The sequence below is a fragment of the Erythrolamprus reginae genome, chromosome 4 (assembly GCF_031021105.1).
Source record: "Erythrolamprus reginae isolate rEryReg1 chromosome 4, rEryReg1.hap1, whole genome shotgun sequence".
In the NCBI taxonomy this organism is placed as follows: domain Eukaryota; kingdom Metazoa; phylum Chordata; class Lepidosauria; order Squamata; family Dipsadidae; genus Erythrolamprus; species Erythrolamprus reginae.
Genome location: NC_091953.1, coordinates 49,823,714 through 49,844,374, shown reverse-complemented (window position 1 = coordinate 49,844,374; position 20,661 = coordinate 49,823,714). Strand labels below are relative to the sequence as shown.

Here is a 20,661-nt window from a genome sequence, read left to right as displayed (position 1 = left end):
TACAAATTCTATAGTCAAATCCTACAGTCAAAATCTACAGTCAAAGTTGAAAGTGCACCAGAAAATTACATATAATGTCTGTACACAAATGCTAGAAGCCTTCGAGCAAAAATAGGGGAATTGGAATGCTTGGCGAAAGAAAATAATATTGATATTATTGGCATAACTGAAACCTGGTGGACAGATGAAAACTAATGGGACACAAGGATTCCAGGTTACAAACTGTATAGGATGGACAGGAGAGGGAGAAATGGTGGTGGTGCGGCCTTGTACATAAATGAGGAGTTAGTATATCATGAACTCGAAGTTCAAGAAAATTCATACTCACCCACAGAAACGTTATGGATAAAAATCCCAGGACAGAAAACTAATATGACGTTAGTGATCTGCTATTGCCCTCCCAACCAAATTAATTGGAAAATGAATTTAAGGAGGTCTCAAAAAGAAATAGGGTAGTCATAATGGGGGACTTCAACTATCCCCGAATAGATTGGGTAAATTCTTGTTCTACACATGAAAGAGACACAAAGTTCCTCGACATGTTAGCTGATTATTCCTTTGAGCAGATGGTCATGGAACCAACCAGGGGAAAGGGGATCCTGGACTTGGTTCTAACTAATATTCAGGATTTGGTTTATGATGTCTTTGTAACCAAGCCCATAGGAACCAGCGATCACAACACAATAACCTTCAACTTAAACATGGATAGCAAATTGTCAGTGAAAACAAACACGGAGACCTTACTTCATGGAGGGAATTTCGCCAAAATGAGGAAAATAGTAAAGAATAAACTAAAAGGAACAGTAAATATAGTCAAATCCCTCCAAAATACTTGAAAACTATTTAAAAATGCATTACAACTGGCTCAACTAAAATGCATTCCTAAAAGAAAGAGGACTGGAAAGTCCAAGAGGATACCAGTATGGCTTACGAATGAGGTAAAAGAGATTATTGGAAAGAAAAACTTATTTAAGAAATGGAAAGCTCTTCCTACCGAGGAGAACAGGAAGGATCACAAACTCTGGCAGACCAAATACAAGGCGATAGTCAGGAAAGCCAAGAGAGATTTTGAGGAGCATATAGCAAAGAATATTAAAAATAATAACAAAACCTTTTTTAAGTACATCAGAAGCAGGAACCCAACCAGAAAAACAGTTGGGCCACTCGATGACAATGGGAAAAAGGGGATAATCAGACAAGACAAGGAGATTGCTGAAAGGCTAAATGACTTCTTTGCCTCCGTTTTCCAGAAAATCAATATGGTTTCTGCAAAGGCAAATCATGCCTTACCAAGTTGTTAGAATTTTTTGAGGTTGTTCATAAACACATAGATAAAGGGGATCCAGTTGATATTGTATATCTTGACTTTCAAAAGGCTTTTGACAAAGTCCCACCTAAAGGCTCCTAAAAAAGCTCTTCGGCCACAGAATTAGAGGACAGGTCTTGTCCTGGATTGGAAACTGGCTAAATTGTAGGAAGCAAAGGGTGGCAATAAATGGACAATTCTCTGGATGGAAAGAAGTGAGAAGTAGTGTACCACAAGGTTCAGTTTTGGGACCTTCACTTTTTAATTTATTCATTAATGATATGGATGTAGAAGTAAATAGCAAGATTGCAAATTTTGCTGATGACACTAAATTGTTCTGGGCAGTGAAAAATGAAACTGAGTGTCAGGAACTCCAGAATGATCTCTCAAAATTGAGTGAGTGGGCAACAAAGCAGCAAATGCATTTTAACCTAAACAAGTGCAAAGTTATGCATATTGGGGCAAAGAGCCCCAAATATACCTACCAACTGATGGGGACCAAGCTTTTTGAGACAACCCAAGAAAGGGATCTTGGGGTTTTGGTGGCAGCTCACAACAACAATAAACAATATGGTACAAATCCAATAGTTAAAAACTAAATTTAACAAACCCACTATCATTAAAAACAATCACACTACCCAATCATAACCACACATAAATCTTACTAGACAAGGGGATATATCAATTTCCCCATGCCTGGCGACATAGATAGGTCTTCAGAGTCTTGCGGAAGGTGAGGAGGGTGGGGGCAATTCGAATCTCCAGAAGGAATTGATTCCAGAGGACCGGGGCCACCATAATAATGGGTTGTAAGCCGCCCCGAGTCCTCGGAGAGGGGCAAAATATAAATCCAATTAAATTAAATAAATAAATAAATAAATGTTTATGTATACTATATAGCCTAACTGCTACCATATTAGAAAGTAGTTAAGTGGTATTGTTCAGAATTCTTTTGTATGAATTAAGACAGAAAAACTGAGTCGGGTTTGCAGTTGAATGACGAACTGTACATTTTTTTTTCAATTAAAGAATATTTGCCTAATTTAGTTGTCTGGTTTTTGTATTTCTATTATTTTTTTCTTAATGTATTTTTATTAATAATGTTATTTATGATAGTAAAATCCAATACAAACTTGACTCATACTATAACTTGACTCATACTGAATAAAAATAATATAAAATATTGGGGTGGGGTGGGGTGGGGTTTTCTTTACAACAGCAGGTGTGATAAAAAGATTTGTCTGCCCATAGCTTTGTGATTTAAGTTTCTTCTGTTTCGTGTTTTTTTCTGAATACCCAGCACACTTTGCATAAAATCTAATGTATCACTGAAATACTAGCTTGATAGAATGTTATAAATTGCAAAGATAGAAATAATTGTATCTTACATAGGTTCCTTGTAAATAGCCACCCTCCAACATTTTGCCTGTTTATATTAAAGCTGTTCTAAACAAAGAGTATTTATGTCTAGTTGTATTTTACTGATTTACTTAACAGTCACATTTGCCAACATTTGCTTTCAAATAACTTCATACTAAGAATGTGTCAGGCACAGCATACAAATATATAAAAGAATAACTATAAGAGTTTCCAAAACACTCATTTTCTTCATTTTTTAATATTAATATGATCATTCAACAAAATAGAATAAGGTATGCTAGGAAACTCAGTGAGTGGAAATAGGTTTTTTTCAGTGGCTGCCAGAACTCTAAGGAACATCATGGTCCTTAAGATCACAATGGTGCTTTGTTAACCATTGATACTTAATATCTATTCCATCAAGCATAGTTTTATTCCACATATTCCACCAAGGAAGGTTTCTTTTGACACGGTTTGGTTACTTCACTGGACTGTTGCTAATTTAAAAGGCTATGACTGTTTTACCAGATAAATTTCATGAATAAATAATGCTTGCTCCATTGTAGTTGCTACTTAATATATGTCTTCTTACATTCAAAAGCCTCTGATGATTTATGTAAATTTTCTTTTGAATAACAAATGAAGGTCATTACCACAACTAATAAACAATTATGTTTCTCAATGCTGTCCTTCACATCAAGCTAAAAGTTAGCTGCACAAGCTTTATTTTTAAACAATATTCTAATAATATTTGTATATTGCATTTTAAGTGGTCTCCATTGATATACGACTAAAACTATTCATATTGTTCCAAGTGCAGTCTTACAATGCATCTATATAAATACATTACTATATACACAGCTTTATTTTAAATTCCCAATGATTCCAAGCATCCAATTTGCTTGTTAATGGCAGTTACAGTTAGTTGACATTTTCATTGAGCTATCCATCATGACTACAAAATCATTTTTCTGATTAATCTCTTCCAGCTCAAATCTCATATATACAAGGGGTGGACAAAAAAATGGAAACACCTGATTTTCTGGCATAATGTTTGAACATGTTCAAATCAATCAAAACTTGACATATTTTAATGGAAAATAAGTATTTGGTTACCTACAAAGAAGCAAGATTTCTGCCTCTCACAGACCTGTAATTTCTTCTTTAAGAGGCTCCTCTGTCCTCCACTCATTACCTGTAGTAATGGCACCTGATTGAACTTGCTATCAGTATAAAAGTCAGATGTCCACAGCCTCAAACTGTTACACTCCAAACTCCACTATGGTGAAGACCAAAGAGCTTTCGAAGGACACCAGAAACAAAATTGTAGCCCTGCACCAGACTGGGAAAACTGAATCTGAAATAGGCAAGCAGCTTGGTGTGAAGAAATCAACTCTGGGAGCAATAATTAGAAAATAAAAGACATACAAGACCACTGATAATCTCCCTCAATCTGGAGCTCCAAGCAAAATCTCATCCCTTGGGGTCAAAATGATCACAAGAATGGTGAGGAAAAATCTCAGAACCACACTGGGGAACCTAGTGAGAGAAACTGCAGAGTTGGGACCAACATAACAAAGGCTACCATTAGTAACACACTACGCTGCCAGGGACTCAAGATTCTGCAGTGCCAGACGTGTCCCCTGCTTAAGCCAGTACATGTCCGGGCCTGTCTGAAGTTTGCTAGAGAGCATTTGGATGATCCAGAAGAGTATTGGGAGAATGTCATATGGTCAGATGAAACCAAAGTAGAACTGTTTGGTAGAAACACAACTTGTCGTGTTTGGAGGAGGAAGAATGCTGAGTTGCATCCAAAGAACACCATACTTACTATGAAGCACGGGGGTGGCAACATCATGTTTTGGGGCGGTTTCTCTGCAAAGGGACCAGGATGACTGATCCATGAACATGAAAGAATAAATGGGGCCATGTATTGTGAGATTTTGAGTGCAAACCACCTTCTATCAGCAAGGGCACTGAAGATGAAACGTGGCTGGATCTTTCAGCATGACAATGATCCCAAACACACCGCCAGGACAAGAAAGGAATGGCTTCGTAAGAAGCATTTTAAGGTCCTGGAGTGACCTAGCCAGTCTCCAGATCTCAACCTTATAAAAAACCTTTGGAGGGACTTGAAAGTTTGTGTTTCCCAACGACAGCCCCAAAACATCACTGCTCTTGAGGAGATCTGCATGGAGGAATGGGACAACATACCAGCAACATTGTGTGCTAACCTTGTGAGGACTTATAGAAAATGTTTGACCTCTGTCATTGCCAACAAAGGATAAATAGCAAAGTATTGAGATGAACTTTTGTTATTGACCAAATACTTATTTTCCACCATAATTTGGAAATAAATTCGTTAAAAATCAGACAATGTGATTTTCTGGATGTATTTTCTCATGTTGTCTCTCATGGTTGACGTCTACCTATGATGTCAATTACAGGCCTGTCTCATCTTTTGTAAGTGGGAGAACCTGCACAATTGGTGTCTGACTAAATACTTTTTTTCCCCACTGTATAGATATGCCTGAATGTATATGACATCACAGATAAAAATACAAAGATGTTCAATATTGCTGCGCTTAATCAATATTTTTAATAAAACATGGCAGTCAATTTTAATGCATGTAAAAAACTAAGAAAATATTAAATTGAACAGTACAGTTTAAAAATTAATTAAGCTTTCAAGTTTCCCCTAGGAAAAACCTATGGGGCATATATGTACATGTTGGGTGGATTTGTATAACCATTTCCTCTTTTTTGCATAATTTAGCCTATAGCTGTTATAACATTATGCAATTCCTTTGCCCATAAAACACTCAGAATTCCAAAAAGACTTGTCCATTGTTTTGACAATGAAATAAATAAGAAATAATGATCAGCTTTGAGTATAATTAGACTGCTGATAGGTGATTCAAGATTGTACTGCTTCTTATCATGTCAGCCAGATGTTTATACTGGATTTGTTATTTTTATCAATCTATCAAATCCTTCTAAGGGACCTGGAATAGGCTAATGTTATTCTTTGGTAGCATTAAAAGTATTGTTTTAAGATGTTTCAAGTAAAGCTGCCTTCTACAATTGATTTTATCAATACTGGTGTGGTGCTCCAGGGGTTTTGAGATTGCATCCAAGGCACCTATTATTTTTGGTGCTATCTTTGCTTTCATTTGCCACAATCATTCTACTTACATTTGCAGGATTTGTATTTTATGATTTCTTCCAGTACTTTTTCTTCTATTCATTTTATCAGCTAGATAGATGATTCACAGTTTCTTTGGTTTCTTTGCAGAGGCGGCACTTGCTATCAGTTGCTGCGTTCTTAAATCTTCAGCGGATGTAAACAGAATTACTCCCTCTGCTTTCTTCAACTCTTAGCCGTTGCCAGGTCATATTATTATCTGCTTTGCCCCGCTACTTCCCCCCCTCCTTTTTTTTCTTTTTGGTTTAATGTACTGACCATGTAATATTTTGCTTTGTATCTCCTTTATTCTTCATTTGGTCTTTCTTATACAGCAGTATGGACTCTCTGGAATCAATAAGACTTCATGGTACACTAGCTTCAGTGCATCTTCTTCGGATATTCGTCTAATACTCTTTTTTCTTCTTCACCTCTCTGGTACAGTTGCAACATTCCATCCCCATCTTTTTGCCTTGCTAAGCAGAGTCTGTCAACATCATTGCAAGGATGAAGATAATAAGTAATTGTCATTTTCCCCCCCGATTGTCCTCTCCAGGGCTTTTAGTTCTGCTTAGTTCAGTTCACTATTCCAGTGGTATATCTAATGACTGAAATTGGCCAGATGTTAACTGCCTTGTCAGTGTTAATTACACTGTCAGCATGCAGGATATCTAGGTATTTGTTGTGATCATCTTCATCTAGACTCCTGATGTTATTGGCCATCTTGGTTTCTTCAGTTTTCACTTTTTATTTTATTTATTTATTAGATGTATGTGCTACTCATTTCATTTAGATGAGAGAAACACTTCGCCCTCCATATTTCCCCTAGTTAATGGCGATGTAGCATATTTCTCCAATACAAATTCTATTGTAATATTTTGGCTGTATACTTGACGGTGTTGAGCAGCAAATGACAAATCTGTTCTTTTTTTTTTAATATTCAGACTATCCAGAAAATAATTCAGAAAAGAAAAAGAGATTAAGTTATTTTGTCCTGTTGTCTGAATAACTCTTGAGTACAGTATTTAATTATTCAAATGCTCTCTTTTCTGAGAAGAAATTGATAACACAATTCTATGGTGAACAGACAATTCAAGGGATGAGAACATATTTGTATTCCCATTGTTTCCAACATGAATTTATTTTAGTCTTTTCAGGCATTCCTTAAAATTATACCCTTGATCAAATATTCTGTACTTTCAGTGGAAAATACCTTTCAGCCTTTGCAATCTCTCAAACTCTTGTGCCATATGGTACAGAAACAAAGCAAAGAAAAAAGAACAGTGGTAGATGCTCCCATTTTCTAATATGATAACAACACACCATCTGAATGCCACACTTCGTTTTTTATCAGACATAATTATTTCATTGTCAGTAATTTCTTTGAATAACTACATACTTTGTGAAACATTCCTTCTTGACCAAAGTCATATATATGGTTAAATAATCTTACTCTAGTAATACATGGATTTTACTAGGTGTCTACTGAAAATTAGATATATACAGTAGAACCCCGACTTACGAGACTAATTGGTTCCGGAAGGAGGCTCGTAAGTCGGAACGCTCGTATGACGAAACATTGTTTCCCATAGGAAACAATGTAAAGTCAATTAATCCGTGCAACAACAAAAAAACCCGCTGCCGCCGAACGTGGAAGTTAGCGTTCAGAGACAGCTGCGAAGCAGCGCGCGTGTTTTAAAACATGGCAGCCGGCCTGGGGGGCTCGGGGGGAAGCCCCCGAGCCCCCCAGGTCGGCTGCCACATTTTAAAACACCCGCGCCGCTTCGCAGCTGTCTGCTGAATCCGAACGCGGAAGTTAGCGTTCCGGATTCAGCAGAGAGCTGCGAAGCAGCGCGCGTGTTTTAAAACGTCACAGCCGGCCTGGGGGGCTTGGGGGCTTCCCCCCGTGCCCCCCAGGCCGGCTGCCATGTTTTAAAACACGCGCGCTGCTTCGCAGCTGTCTGCTGAATCCGAACGCGGAAGTTAGCGTTCCGGATTCAGCAGAGAGCTGCGAAGTGGCGCGCGTGTTTTAAAAGGTTGCAGCCGGCCTGGGGGGCTTGCCAGCACCCCCCCGAGCCCCCCAGGCCGGCTGCAACCTTTTAAAACACGCGGGATACGAGCGCCAAGGAGCTGTCTCCTGAAGCCGAAAGCGGAAGTTAGTGTTCGGCTTCAGGAGACAGCTCCTTGGCGCTCGTATCCCGAATGTGAGCTCGGGAGGCGAACAAAAATGTCGCTCCCCTCCCAGCTCTTATCTCGAGTAGCTCGTAAGTAGAGCTGCTCGTATGTCGAGGTTCCACTGTAATTGTATTTTTAAAGCTGTATGTGAATTCATGTATAATCTTGTCCAATCCCCACATGGTTAACGGAATCCTATTCTGAATATTAGTAATTTATAAGGCTGGATAATTGCATTAATAGCACAAATCTCTTTAAGGTCATAATAAATGTTTACATAATTCCTTTACTGCTAATATTCAACATATATTTATTTACTAAGGGTTAGTTTTTGATGCTGGTTGATTAGTGTTCTTTAGATGTTACAGAAAAGAGAGTTGGAGAAAGAAAGAAAGAAAGAAAGAAAGAAAGAAAGAAAGAAAGAAAGAAAGAAGAAAGAGAGAGAGAGAGAGAGAGAGAGAGAGATGGACAGACAGAAAAAAAGCTTGTATCAAGTAACAAAGTCTTGCCTCTGAAATAAGTCATGCCTTCATTTTCCAAAAGAGGGAGATGTAACTCTATTCATAAAAATAAATGGAAGCTTTCTATTTAAAAAACATATAAAATATATTCTAGTGAATGATTAAAAATTAGTAACATCTCTCATTTTATTTTTGCATTAAATGTCACTTTATGTATCATTACTGATCTATTGATTAAAAACACAAATCCAATACTATGGTCTCATCTACATTAACCAAAATGAAAACTCTATTCAAAACTATGAAAAGCAAAATGTATATGAATTCATATGACTAATATGAGATATATCAATCATCATGGCAATAGTTAGCAGTGACATACGTTTCAGCTTCTAATACCTTTTAAAGAAAACAGGTAGACAACAGCTGTCCACCACTATAAACTTTCAAACATTCCAGACTATCTTCCCTCTTTTATTTTCTGTGCTTGCATTCATAGACTGACAAACCATGAAAAAGGGTAGTTCTATTTTTTCTCAACAAGACTAAAAACAGAAATGGACAAATTTCATGCACATAAATAGGAACATTTCCTGTCACAGTCTGCTGTTTAGAGCAGGGGTCCCCAACCACCGGGCCGCGGACCAGTACCGGGCCGCGGGGCATGTTGCACCGGTCCGTGGAGTCAGCAGCTGCCGGCCCTCATGCCGCCACCCCCTCCCTCCAGCGCTTCGCCTCCCGCCGGGCAAGAGGCCTCAGGAGGCAGGTTCTGCCGGCCACAGGACGATGGACGGGACAGAGGGGCGGGAAGGACCGAGAGGCTCAAGCCTCTTTTGGCTTCTGCCGCGGGGCGCTTTTGCGTTTTTGGCTGGGGAGAGGCAGGAGGGCCAGCCTGACCCCCTCTCTCCAGCGCTTAGCTCCCGCTGGGCAAGAGGGCTTGGGAGGCAGGTTCTGCCAGCCATAGAGCGATGGCGGTAAAGAGGAGTGGGGAGGACCAGCACCCCCATGCTTAATCCCGCCCCCAACCACACCCCTTTCCGCTCCCACCGGGCCATAGAAAAATTGTCTTGCTGAAACTGGTCCCTGGTGGAAAAAACGTTGGGGACCACTGGTTTAGAGGATAATGAGTTAGAGCTTATTTGGTAAAATCTTGCATTGTATGTAATGAGGTAAAAGCAGAGTTTTGCTTCTAGTGTGGCCATTATACTTTTAGAATCATACAATGTAGGAGGTAGAAGAGATATTGAATATAGTTTGTCCAACTCTGTGCATAGTGCATCCCCAACAGATAACCATCCATCTCTGCTTAAATTTTTACAGTAAAGGAATCCTCCCACCCAAGTGTCTTCCACTATTGAGCAATGCTAACTGTTAAGACATTTTTATGAAATACAATGAAATTTATTCTCTTGTCATTTTGAGCCATTGCTGAATATCCTGCCTTCTGTAAAAACTCTGAACAATTATGGTCACCTTCTACATGAATATAAGCTATCATGTTTCCCAGTAGTGTTCTGTTCTCTGTGTTAAATATTCATAACAATTCTAACTGTTCCACAAAATGTGCTTCAATCTAGACCTCTTATCTTCTTTGTTTCTCCCTCTAGACATGCACCTGTTTGTCATGCCCTTATTAAGTGATAGTGCAATACTTTGTGTCTGGTCCAATATATAATAGAAATTTGCTTCAATTTTTCCCCATAGTATTTTTAATCCAAGAAAATTTAGTGATTTCCCTTCTTTGTTCCATCTCCATAACTTCACCAGTCAGTGTTTTCCTGTTGATTGGAATTGATTGATCCTCTTGTGTATATGAAGAATGATGTACAAATACTTAAAGCATCTTATTATTCTATATCTCTTCTCAAACATTCTACAGTCAGGTTCAGAAATAAATTATTCTATTATACATGGGAGTGTTATACACTTATTATCATTATTTTTATTAACGTTTTATAATATCTACATCTAAAATTTGAGGAGTGCGTGTGTGTATTCTGTGGGGGAAAAGGGTCAATCACTCCCATTGCCCGGTGACGGAGCTGCCCAAACCGGAGCTCTTGCCTCGGCCTCCCTCAGCCTTTCATTTTAAAGCTCGCGCTCAGCCTCCCCCCACCAGAGGCAAGAAAACGGCTCTTTGCCTGTCACCGAAGCCAAACTCCCCCACGCAAAATTAAGGTGAGAGAAATGAGAGCAAAAAGGGAAGAGAAACAAATGAGAGAGAGAAGAGGGGGAGAGGGAGAAATACACAGAATAGGCGTTGATTGCTTACCTGAACGCCTCTTCTCGTACGGTGAGCGGGTACAGCAGTCACATGGGTTGCTCATGTCCAATCCGGTGGAACTGAGCCTAGTATTAAAAAAGCTTGCCGGATCCGCCCCTTCCCCAGAATTCGCGAATCCATAGACTAGGCTCAGTTGTGAAGCTCTGTAGTGTTCAACTCTTATTGTTAGAGGAAGAAAGGTATAGAAAGGTAAAGAAGACACATACAAGGGCGGGAAGTGACTGCTGTACCCGCTCACCGTACGAGAAGAGGCGTTCAGGTAAGCAATCAACGCCTATTCTCCGTACTGAAGGAGCGGGTCCAGCAGTCACATGGGACATACCCAATAGATGGTCCCTAGGGTGGGATTAGCTTGCTATCGTGTGAGATAACGGATTGGAGTACCCTTCTGCCGAAGGCAGCGTCCGCTGAAGCGTAAGAATCAATCTTGTAGTGCCTGATGAAGGAATTTGGCGAGGCCCAAGTGGCTGCTTTGCAGACCTCCTCCAACGGGGCTTGAGTCGCCCAAGCGGCCGAGGTGGCTGCGCTCCTGGTGGAATGCGCTGTGATGTTCCTTGGAACTGAGAGGGAGGCCGACTCATAGGCCTTAGATATAGTCCCTCTGATCCAACGGCCTATTACTGTTGAAGACACTTTGGCCCCCATGACTCTGGGATGATAGGCTACAAAAAGTGCTTCTGACCTCCGAAAGGGTCCTGTGCGTTGGATATAGATTCTCAGCGCTGTGGTGAGATCCAGGGTGTGCCATCTAATTGCCAAGGGATGGTCTCGTTGGAGGCAGAAGGAAGGTAGGACAATATCCTGAGATCTGTGGAACATGGAACTGACCTTGGGTAAGAAGGTGGGGTCCAGTCGCAAGACTACCTTGTCCTGATGGAATTGACAAAGGTCCTGCCTGATTGAGAGGGCAGCCAGCTCCGAAATGCGTCGGGCAGAGGTAATAGCCACCAGGAAAGCTACCTTAAAGGATAGGTACCTGAGGGACGCCGATTTTAGGGGTTCGTATGGTGCCTGCGTCAGGGAATGGAGAACCCGTGGCAAATCCCAGGATGGATACCTGTGGACCTTGGAAGGTCTGAGGTTGGCTATGCCCTTGAGGAATTCCTGAACTTCAGGGAAGGATCGGAGAGGCTGTCTGCGGGAACCCCCTAGGACAGATGAGATGGCTGCCAGATGACGCCGGAGGGTGCTGGTGGAAAGCCCTTTATGGAAGCCTTGCATAAGGAAGGAAATAATTCTGTGTATGGGGATGCACAGAGGGGAGAGACCTTCCTGTAGACACCACTGGTGAAACTTGGACCACGTGTGGTCGTAGATTCGATTGGTCGAACCCCTTCTGGCCTTTAAAATGACCTCCACTGAATCGGGGTCATGACCACGCAGTTCTAAATCTCTCCTGATAACAGCCAGGCGGTGAGGTGGAACCACTCCGGGTCTGGATGGAAAGAGGCCCCCTGCCGCAGCATATCCCCCGAAACGGGGAGTCGCCAAGGGTCCTGGACGGACAGCTGTTGGAGATCTGCGAACCAGGGCCGGCGGGGCCAATGAGGGGCGATTAAGATTACTCGGGCCCTCTCGGTGAGGACCTTGTGAATCACGTCCGGGAGGATTGGAATTGGAGGAAATGCGTAGAGTAGGCCTGGAGGCCATGGACTCCGGAGGGCATTGATTGCTTCCGCTCCCGGGGATGGAAATCTGGAATAGAAGCGAGGGAGTTGGGCGTTCGCATTGGTCGCGAAGAGATCCAGGATTGGTAGGCCGAATCTGAGGGTGATTTGATGGAACAGGTCTTGATGGAGGTTCCACTCTCCTGGGTCTATCGTTGCTCGGGATAGCCAATCCGCCTGGACGTTGAGACTCCCCGAGATGTGATCGGCTAGGAGCGACTGGAGATGTTTCTCCGCCCAAAGGCCCAACTTGAGGGCCTCCCTCATGAGAGCCTTGGATCTCGTGCCCCCCTGTCTGCAGATATGGCTTTTTGTGGCAATGTTGTCGGTGAGAATGAGAACGTGCCGGTTGGGAATGCGAGGAGAGAAATGCTTCAGAGCCAGGGAAACGGCTCTTAACTCTAGCCAATTGATTGGCCTGGAAGCTTCCTCCGGGGACCACGTGCCCTGGGCTATCATCCCCTGGGCGTGGGCGCCCCATCCCGATAGACTGGCATCTGTGGTGATGACAAATTGATCCGGGCACCTGAACGGGGATCCTCTGTCCATGGCCGGAGACTTCCACCACTTGAAGGATCTGCGAACACTCAGTGGGATGACAATGCGTCGATTTGAGTTGCTGTGCCCCGATCTCTGAAAAGGTAACAGGAGCCACTGGAGTTCCCTAGCATGAAGGCGAGCCCAGGGAATGATGCCTATGCATGACACCATCTTCCCCAAAAGGGAAGATAGAGTAACTATGGATACTGAAGAATTAGATAAAATGTTAGAAATTAACTCCACTATACTGAGTTTTCTCTCGGGAGAGAGAAAAACCTGGGAGGATTTTGAATCAATAATGGATCCCAGGTGAGAAATGGATGTGGAAGGTTGGAGGTGACTTTTATCAAAGTTGATGGAAAATCCATGGTCCTGAAGGACTGACATGGTGACAGAAAGGTCTGTTTTCACTTTCTCTAGGGAGTTCCCATGAATCAAAATATCATCAAGATAACATAAAATGTGGATGGGAGACGCCCGGATATAGGCCGCCAGGGACCCCAAGAGCTTTGTAAAGACCCGAGGGGCCGAGGAAAGGCCAAATGGCATCGCCCTATACTGGAAATGCCTGCCTTGAAAGGAAAAACGTAAAAATTTTCTGTGGCATTTGGCTATAGGAATGTGAAGGTAGGCCTCAGTGAGGTCTAAGGAGACCATGAAATCTCCCGAGTGAATGGCGGCCAAAATAGAAGACAAGGAGTGCATCTTAAACTTCCTATATTTGATGAATAGGTTTAGTTTCTTTAAATCCAAAATAGCTCTCCAACCTCCGGAGGACTTTGGAACCATAAATAGAATGGAATAAAAACCTAGGCCCTTCTGACCGGAAGGGACCGGTTGAATGGCTCTGATGGACAATAGATGAGAAATGGCCTCCTCCATACGGTTACAATCTGAGGATGACCTGGGAGAAGGGCAGGAAATAAAACGTTTTGGGGGAGGAGAAATAAATTCTAAAAGAAGGCCTGTTTGAACAGTGTCAATGACCCAAGGGTCCTTGGAGGTGAGACGCCAATTAGAGGCGAAATGAGCTAGGCGACCCCCTATGGGAATAGAGGTAAGATTACCATCTAGGTTTTTTTGAAGCCCTGTTAGAGGAAGCTCCCCTTTGGAAGCGAAAACCTCTACCCCTGGAGTTCCTACCTTGGGAACGAAAGCGGGGGGAATACTGACCTGGAGATCTCTGATAGGAAGCCGCTTGATCTTGCTGGCGCCCTGGGCGACGAAAGGACTGCGTTTTGGTAGCCTTTTTTGTGGTTGGACCCAAAACTTTCTTCTTGTCCGTGGTTTCCGTGAGGAGTGGATCCAGAAGATCACCGAAGAGAAGGTCGCGCTTTAAGGGACCCTGGGATAACTGCCACTTTTGGCGAACTCCCGCTTGCCAAGGGCGAATCCATAGGAGTCTTCTTGCTGTTGTAGAAGCTGCAATAGACTTAGCAGAAAATCTAGTAGATTGCAAGGTGGCATCAGCCACGTACTGGGCAGCTGCAAAGACCTTGTTGAAGTCTTGTTGACCTCTCAAGTCATCGGGAGGAATATGCTGTTGAAGTTGGCGAAGCCACAGTAGCATGGCTCTGGAGAAAAAGGAAGCCGCTGCAGAACTTTTAATGGCCCAGGAATCAGCGGTGAATCCTCTTTTGAGCATTTGCTCAATGCGCTTGTCCTCTGGTCGGAGGACTTCCTCCGCCTCGCCTGGCACAGCCGCTGCCGAGTGAAGAATCTTGACAGGTTCATCCGGTTTGGGAAAGGATAGAAGCTCTTCATAGGAAGAGGAAAGTTTGTACAACTTTCTGTCCTTGGTGGAGGGATTAAGGCCAGAGGCTGGAAATTCCCACTGTTTGAGTAAAGCATCTTTAAACAATTTAGGCATAGGAATTACCTCGTTATCCTCCTGTTCCTCTGTGAAGTAAGGTAGATTCTCCTCCGGGGGATCAGTGGAAGTGGAGGCTTGTTTCTCCTGTGCCGCTAATCCCGTAGAAATTCTAGCTTTGAGGAGGAGAGATTTGAATAATTGAGAAGGAAAAATAGTAATTGGAGGAGGAACCTTTATTTGGGATTCCTCATCATCTGATAAGCCCTGAAAGGGATCCTCATCATCCTCTATATCGTCATATTCATCCTGGGAGGAATCTGAATCATCCTGAATAGGAGCTCTGACCGCTGGGGAAGAACCCAAGGGGCGGGAGGGACGAGAAGGAGGAAGAGGTAAGGGAAGCTCATTGATGGTGGAGAGTTTGGCATCAATGGCTTTGGACAACACAGCAAAAATAGACTGGAACTCAGGAGGTAAACTGGAAATGTCAGCAGAAATGGCAGAAGAATCCCTAAAGGCCTGGGAGGATCCTGGCTGGGGGGAATCTTCAATAATATCTGGTTCCTCTGGACCTATGCCCCATAGGTTAGGTTGGGGTCTGTCTAGGTTTGGCTCATCCAGAGATAACACAGGGACCCCAGAAGGAGGCAGACTAGAAGCCTCTGGGGGGTCTTGACTACTGATTACTTGGGCCTGCACTTTCAAACGTTTTGCTGATTTGTCATGGATTTTTTGTAGGGCTAGGTCCCTTCTCTTCTCGGCCCTGGTGACCTTGGTCGAGGGGCGGGCCCCTGGAGAAGAGGAGGAAGAGGCCTGGGGGATACTAGTAATCTCATCGCCTGTAGGCCTGGCCTCTCTGGGACCTTTAGTTGTGCCTCTCTTGGGAAAAGTAGCCATAGTCTGACAATTAACAGAAGACAAGGCTGAGCCAATAACTGAATAATAAGGAGAAGAATTTCAAGGACTTCCCAAGAGGAATGGATCCTGCTTCGAGGCCTCGAAGCTGCTGAAACTTGAGGACAATCTGGGCAAACCCAGAGTTCGTGCCCCCAAACCCAGCGGGGCCAGCCTCCCTAAACTTTATAATTAAGTAAACCAAGGCACTCTGGTTGGAGGCTTAGCCGGTGGAGAATTTAGCCTGGGACCCCCAAGGCCCGCTCCGGGATCCACGCGGTGGACTGAGGCCTACACGGCTGGCAGGGGGCCAACACGAGAGGCCTAGATTTAAAAAGGGCGCGAAGGCCTTCGCGCCGAAAAAAATCGCTCCGTAAAATTTCTTAAAGGGGAAGCGATCGACTAAGTCCGGGAGACTAGAAGGCGTCTCACTCCGCAGGAGGTATTTCTTAAGCCCTTAAATATTTTTGTATACAATAAATAATCAATAATTCAATAGGTAAATACTTGCACCAGGACCTCCAGGCCAAAGGATTAGAAGAATCCACAAGCGGCCGCAGGAATCGTAACCGGCAAAACCGCCGGGGGAAAACGAAACCGCAACTTCTCCCAAGGAAAAAAGCCTAGCCGCTTTTTTTCTTTTTTTCTTTTAAACGGCTGGCGCAATTAGTGCAAGTAAATAATTAAAGACAATAAATCTTACTACTTTTTGAAGGAAAAGATCGAAGGGAAGGTGTTAGAATGTTGAACGAGCTATCACAATACAACCGCAGGATATGCGAACTGAGCGAATTCTGGGGAAGGGGCGGATCCGGCAAGCTTTTTTAATACTAGGCTCAGTTCCACCGGATTGGACATGAGCAACCCATGTGACTGCTGGACCCGCTCCTTCAGTACGGAGAAATGAGAGAGACCTGGACGGAAAGAATGAGAGAGAAGGAAAAGAGGGATAAAGAGAGAGAAAGAAAGAAAAGGGAAAGAGAGGGAGGGAAAGAGAAATGGAGGAAGGAGGGAGAGAGGAAGGAAGGAAGGAGAAATGGAGGGAACAAGGAAGGAAGGAGGAAGGAAGGAAAGAAAGAAGGAAGAAGAATGAAATGAATGGAGGGAGGAAGGAAGGACTTTTTTGGGGGGGGGGTTGTAATTTTTTTTTATTTTTCTCTCAACATACTTTCAAACAATACAGTGTGTCATCTAATTTTCCATGAATAAAATGTGGTATTTTGTTAGTAACTAATATAAATCATCAAAAGAGTTGCAAAAGTTTTTTTTTTTAATTTTGTCATCCAGTTACATTTTCTTTTAATTAAATTCCCTCCTTAATGTTCCTTCAAAAAGTACAACACCAATTATATTTCTAACTTATTAACCATTGTACCAAAGTGCTTCCTGCTTTCTTTATACATTTTTCTATAAACCAATAAAATTTTGTATAGCCAATCAGATGTTAACAAAAGAAAATTTAAAAACAAAACATAAACATATATAAATTTTATACTTCTTCCCCCCCTCTAAATAGCACATTTACCTAATCCCAAATTTAAAAATTATTTCAACCTATCTAACATTTAGCCATTAATAGTTATCTACATTTCTTACTTAACTATTAATCTTAAATTTCAGTCAATTTGAGAAAAGAAAAAGGAAAAAAATTCTAAATATTCTCTATTTTCAATCAATTAAAAATCATTATCATTAATCTCCCCAACCATTCTAAATTCAATTCCATTTATGCATTAATTCAAGTCAGTATCACCCATTACATATCTTATTATAATCAATACTTCTAACTTTATTAAACAGATCAGCAATTCCTAAATTCATATATCTAAATATAAAAAATAAAGTCCAGCCCTCTAAAACTATCACAATTTCTCATGCAGCTCCATGGCAAAATTAATTGCCCACCCTTGATCTAAACCTTAGCAGGAGCAAATAACTTTGGGTAAATAGAGCTTCAATATCTGGGAATTTGACATCTTTAGTTCCGGCTGGGATTACAGTACCCTAGATGGATCTGATTCACAACTTGGTGGTTCTCACAGATTCTCAAGTCCTATTTGAAGAGTTGGTGGCAGTTACAGCTAGAAGAGCATTTCACAGTTCAGACTGTATGCCAGTTGTAGCCTTCTTATGATCAGACATTCAAGCCTCACCATGTCACACTTTGACTTCTGCAATGTACTCTACATGTACCTATGGAACATTCAGATGTTTCAACCGGTGCAGAACATGGGCAGTCCATGTTAGAGGGCTGTTACGCAAGCTGCATTACCATATTCCAACTCAAAAATTGCTCTCCTTGAACTTTATTTGGGGCTTGGATCCTCATTAGATGAAGCCTGATGTCTCCCATCCAGGCCCACACAGCCTCCAAGTATCACAAAAGGGCAAGGGCATCAACACTTGAGTCACTGGGAGTGGATCCTGGTGAGGAATCTTTTATATTCGGATTGCTATATATTTATCATTTACATTTATAATAATCTATTTTGTTCATTATATAGTAACATTGGTAATTTATGATAATTTTGTTTTATATTACTTTAACAGCAATCTATAGAGGTGAAGAAACGATTTGCAGGTCTTATTGAAATATTAAGTGATACCTAACTGAACAATACAAAACTTCAATTATGAAATTTGACAATAGATTAAATATTGATAAAACAAAAGTGTCTTCTTGAAACACGCACCTTTAGTTTGGATCCATGAGATACAGGGCGAAACCCATCTGGTCCAGGTGGAATGAACAATTCCCATTTCCCAAAATCAATTTTTTTATATGGATGGGAAAATGGATTCCAGTTGTCTATAATAATAATTAAAAGTGAATTAAATAGTAAATATTCATTAAATTGCCAGGTCATATATAAAAACAGGAACGAATTGTCAGTGCTTTTTTTTTCTACACAACTCTTATTACTTTTGGACTCTTATGAATATTTGAGAAATTATTTTAATATTTGCAGTGCAGTTCCAAAGCAGAAGAGTTAAATTTAATTTTAAGCTAAAAGTTAAATTATGAAAAATGAAATAATACAATCCACAATTCCCTAAATAGTTATTTGGGAAATAAAGAGTTTTTGACATTAAATCTTCATATCCTTTCCACGTTTTTTATTCTGCCTCTTCTAGATTCTCTGAAGACCTTGTGCTTCAATTAAAAATCTTTCAGTTTTTAGATAACTTTTGGACCCTAGTTTTGCTGAATGTGTAATTTATCCATCATGTAGTCTGGCAATTAGGGGGGGGGGGAAGTAGGTGCAAGGAGTCTACAAAAAATAGTTACAACTATCCCAACTCAGAAAACTTTTGATCTGAGACAGAGAGTTCAGTTGATTTAATCATTTTTAGTATGTCAAAAATATAAATGCATAAATAAATAAAACAAGTTGCTTGATTAATTTTCTAGCTGTTTGACAAAAGACAGTTTAATTAAAGTCAAAAAGAGGTTCCTATATTTAAATCCTATGACTCCAGGAATTAAAGAAACCACTCCAGGAACTGCAACATCTTAAGAATGTCATGTTATTCCAGTATTCCTACAATCACTATAATTTTCAATAAATTAAAGTAATGAATGTTAAATTCTAAATGTAGTTAATAGGTAAGAATCTACGTAAAAATAATTTACCCATAGTTTTTCAAACAGCTACAATGTCAATACCACCTCTTTATTAGAGCATTAGATTACTAATTGCCTCATATTCATGATTTAATATATTTACAGTTCAATTGTCCAGTTACAATACTGGGAAGACTCTCTTAATGCTATGAGTATCTCTGTACTGAAGAGCAAAAACAAAGCATTAGAAGCACGGAGAGCCTAAATATACATGGACTTTTGTTTGAATATGTGTCCTGGTGTTAAATGAGAACATAATTTGCAGCAAATACTGGTATAAGGTAGATTATCAGTATATCAAAGATTAATGTAATTGTGCTATAGGAAAAAGCTGAAGTTATTCCAAAATATACACAAATAGTTCCTACTTGTGTAGGAACTTCCTACCGCACGAATCCCAGCGGCCGATAAGGTCCCACAGAGTTGGCCTTCTCCGGGTCCCGTCGACTAAACATTGTTGTCTGGCGGGCCCCAGGGGAAGAGCTTTCTCTGTGGCGGCCCCGGCCCTCTGGAATCAACTCCCCCCGGAGATTAGAACTGCTCCCACCCTCCTTGTCTTCCGTAAACTACTTAAGACCCACCTATACCGCCAGGCATGGGGAATTTGAGACACCTTTCCCGCAGGCTTATTATAATTTATGTTTGGTATGTATGTGCTGTTTGGTTTTTAATTATGATAGGTTTTTTAGGTTTTTTAAAAAAATATTAGATTTGTGCCAATATAATATTGTTTTTATCGTTGTTGTGAGCCGCCCCAAGTCTTCGGAAAGGGGCGGCATATAAATCTAATAAATTATTATTATTATTATTATTATTATTATTATTATTATTATTATTATTATTATTATTACTTGGCAGATGCAACAGGTGGCTTACTTCATCCCTTCAGTTTCTCTAGCAAGTTAAGCAAATGGCTCTTAGAGTGGGGCAAAAGATGAAGAAAATTCTGACAGAATTCAGTCTACAGAATTGCTGATCAGCCCTCATGTTGGCCAACCTTAATAATGATCCTTTAGATCTATTTTTTTAAAAAACCCACTGTCATTCAAAAGCTAGAGCCCTTTTTGACATACTTTCCCAATTTCTTGGTAAAGAAGACTGTAATTTCATCAAATCATGAGATGGATGGATGTGTCTGTGTACTGTATATCTATATCCTTTTTTTTGTATTGTTGGAAATCCAAATACATTATATTACTTCAATATAATCATATTGTACAAGTATTAGTTCAGACTGATGTTCTATTGTTTAGATAACTTGAAGTATTAGAAATAGAAAGAAATATCAAATTAATTACAATGTGTTGTTCTTTTGATGCTTTCAAATCATTTGGGGCTCCTGGAAACTGCCTA

The 20,661-nt window shown here is 41.0% G+C and overlaps 1 protein-coding gene across 2 annotated transcripts in view; it reads right to left on the bottom strand.

The window, feature by feature from the left end:
• GBE1 (1,4-alpha-glucan branching enzyme 1) overlaps positions 1-20,661 on the bottom strand; it is a 155,355-nt gene that overhangs the window by 84,107 nt on the left and 50,587 nt on the right. For both annotated transcript variants that reach the window (XM_070750257.1, XM_070750256.1), the window contains exon 3: positions 18,377-18,492. In XM_070750257.1, coding sequence (XP_070606358.1) covers positions 18,377-18,492 — 116 coding nt within the window. The remainder of the gene's footprint in view (positions 1-18,376; positions 18,493-20,661) is intronic.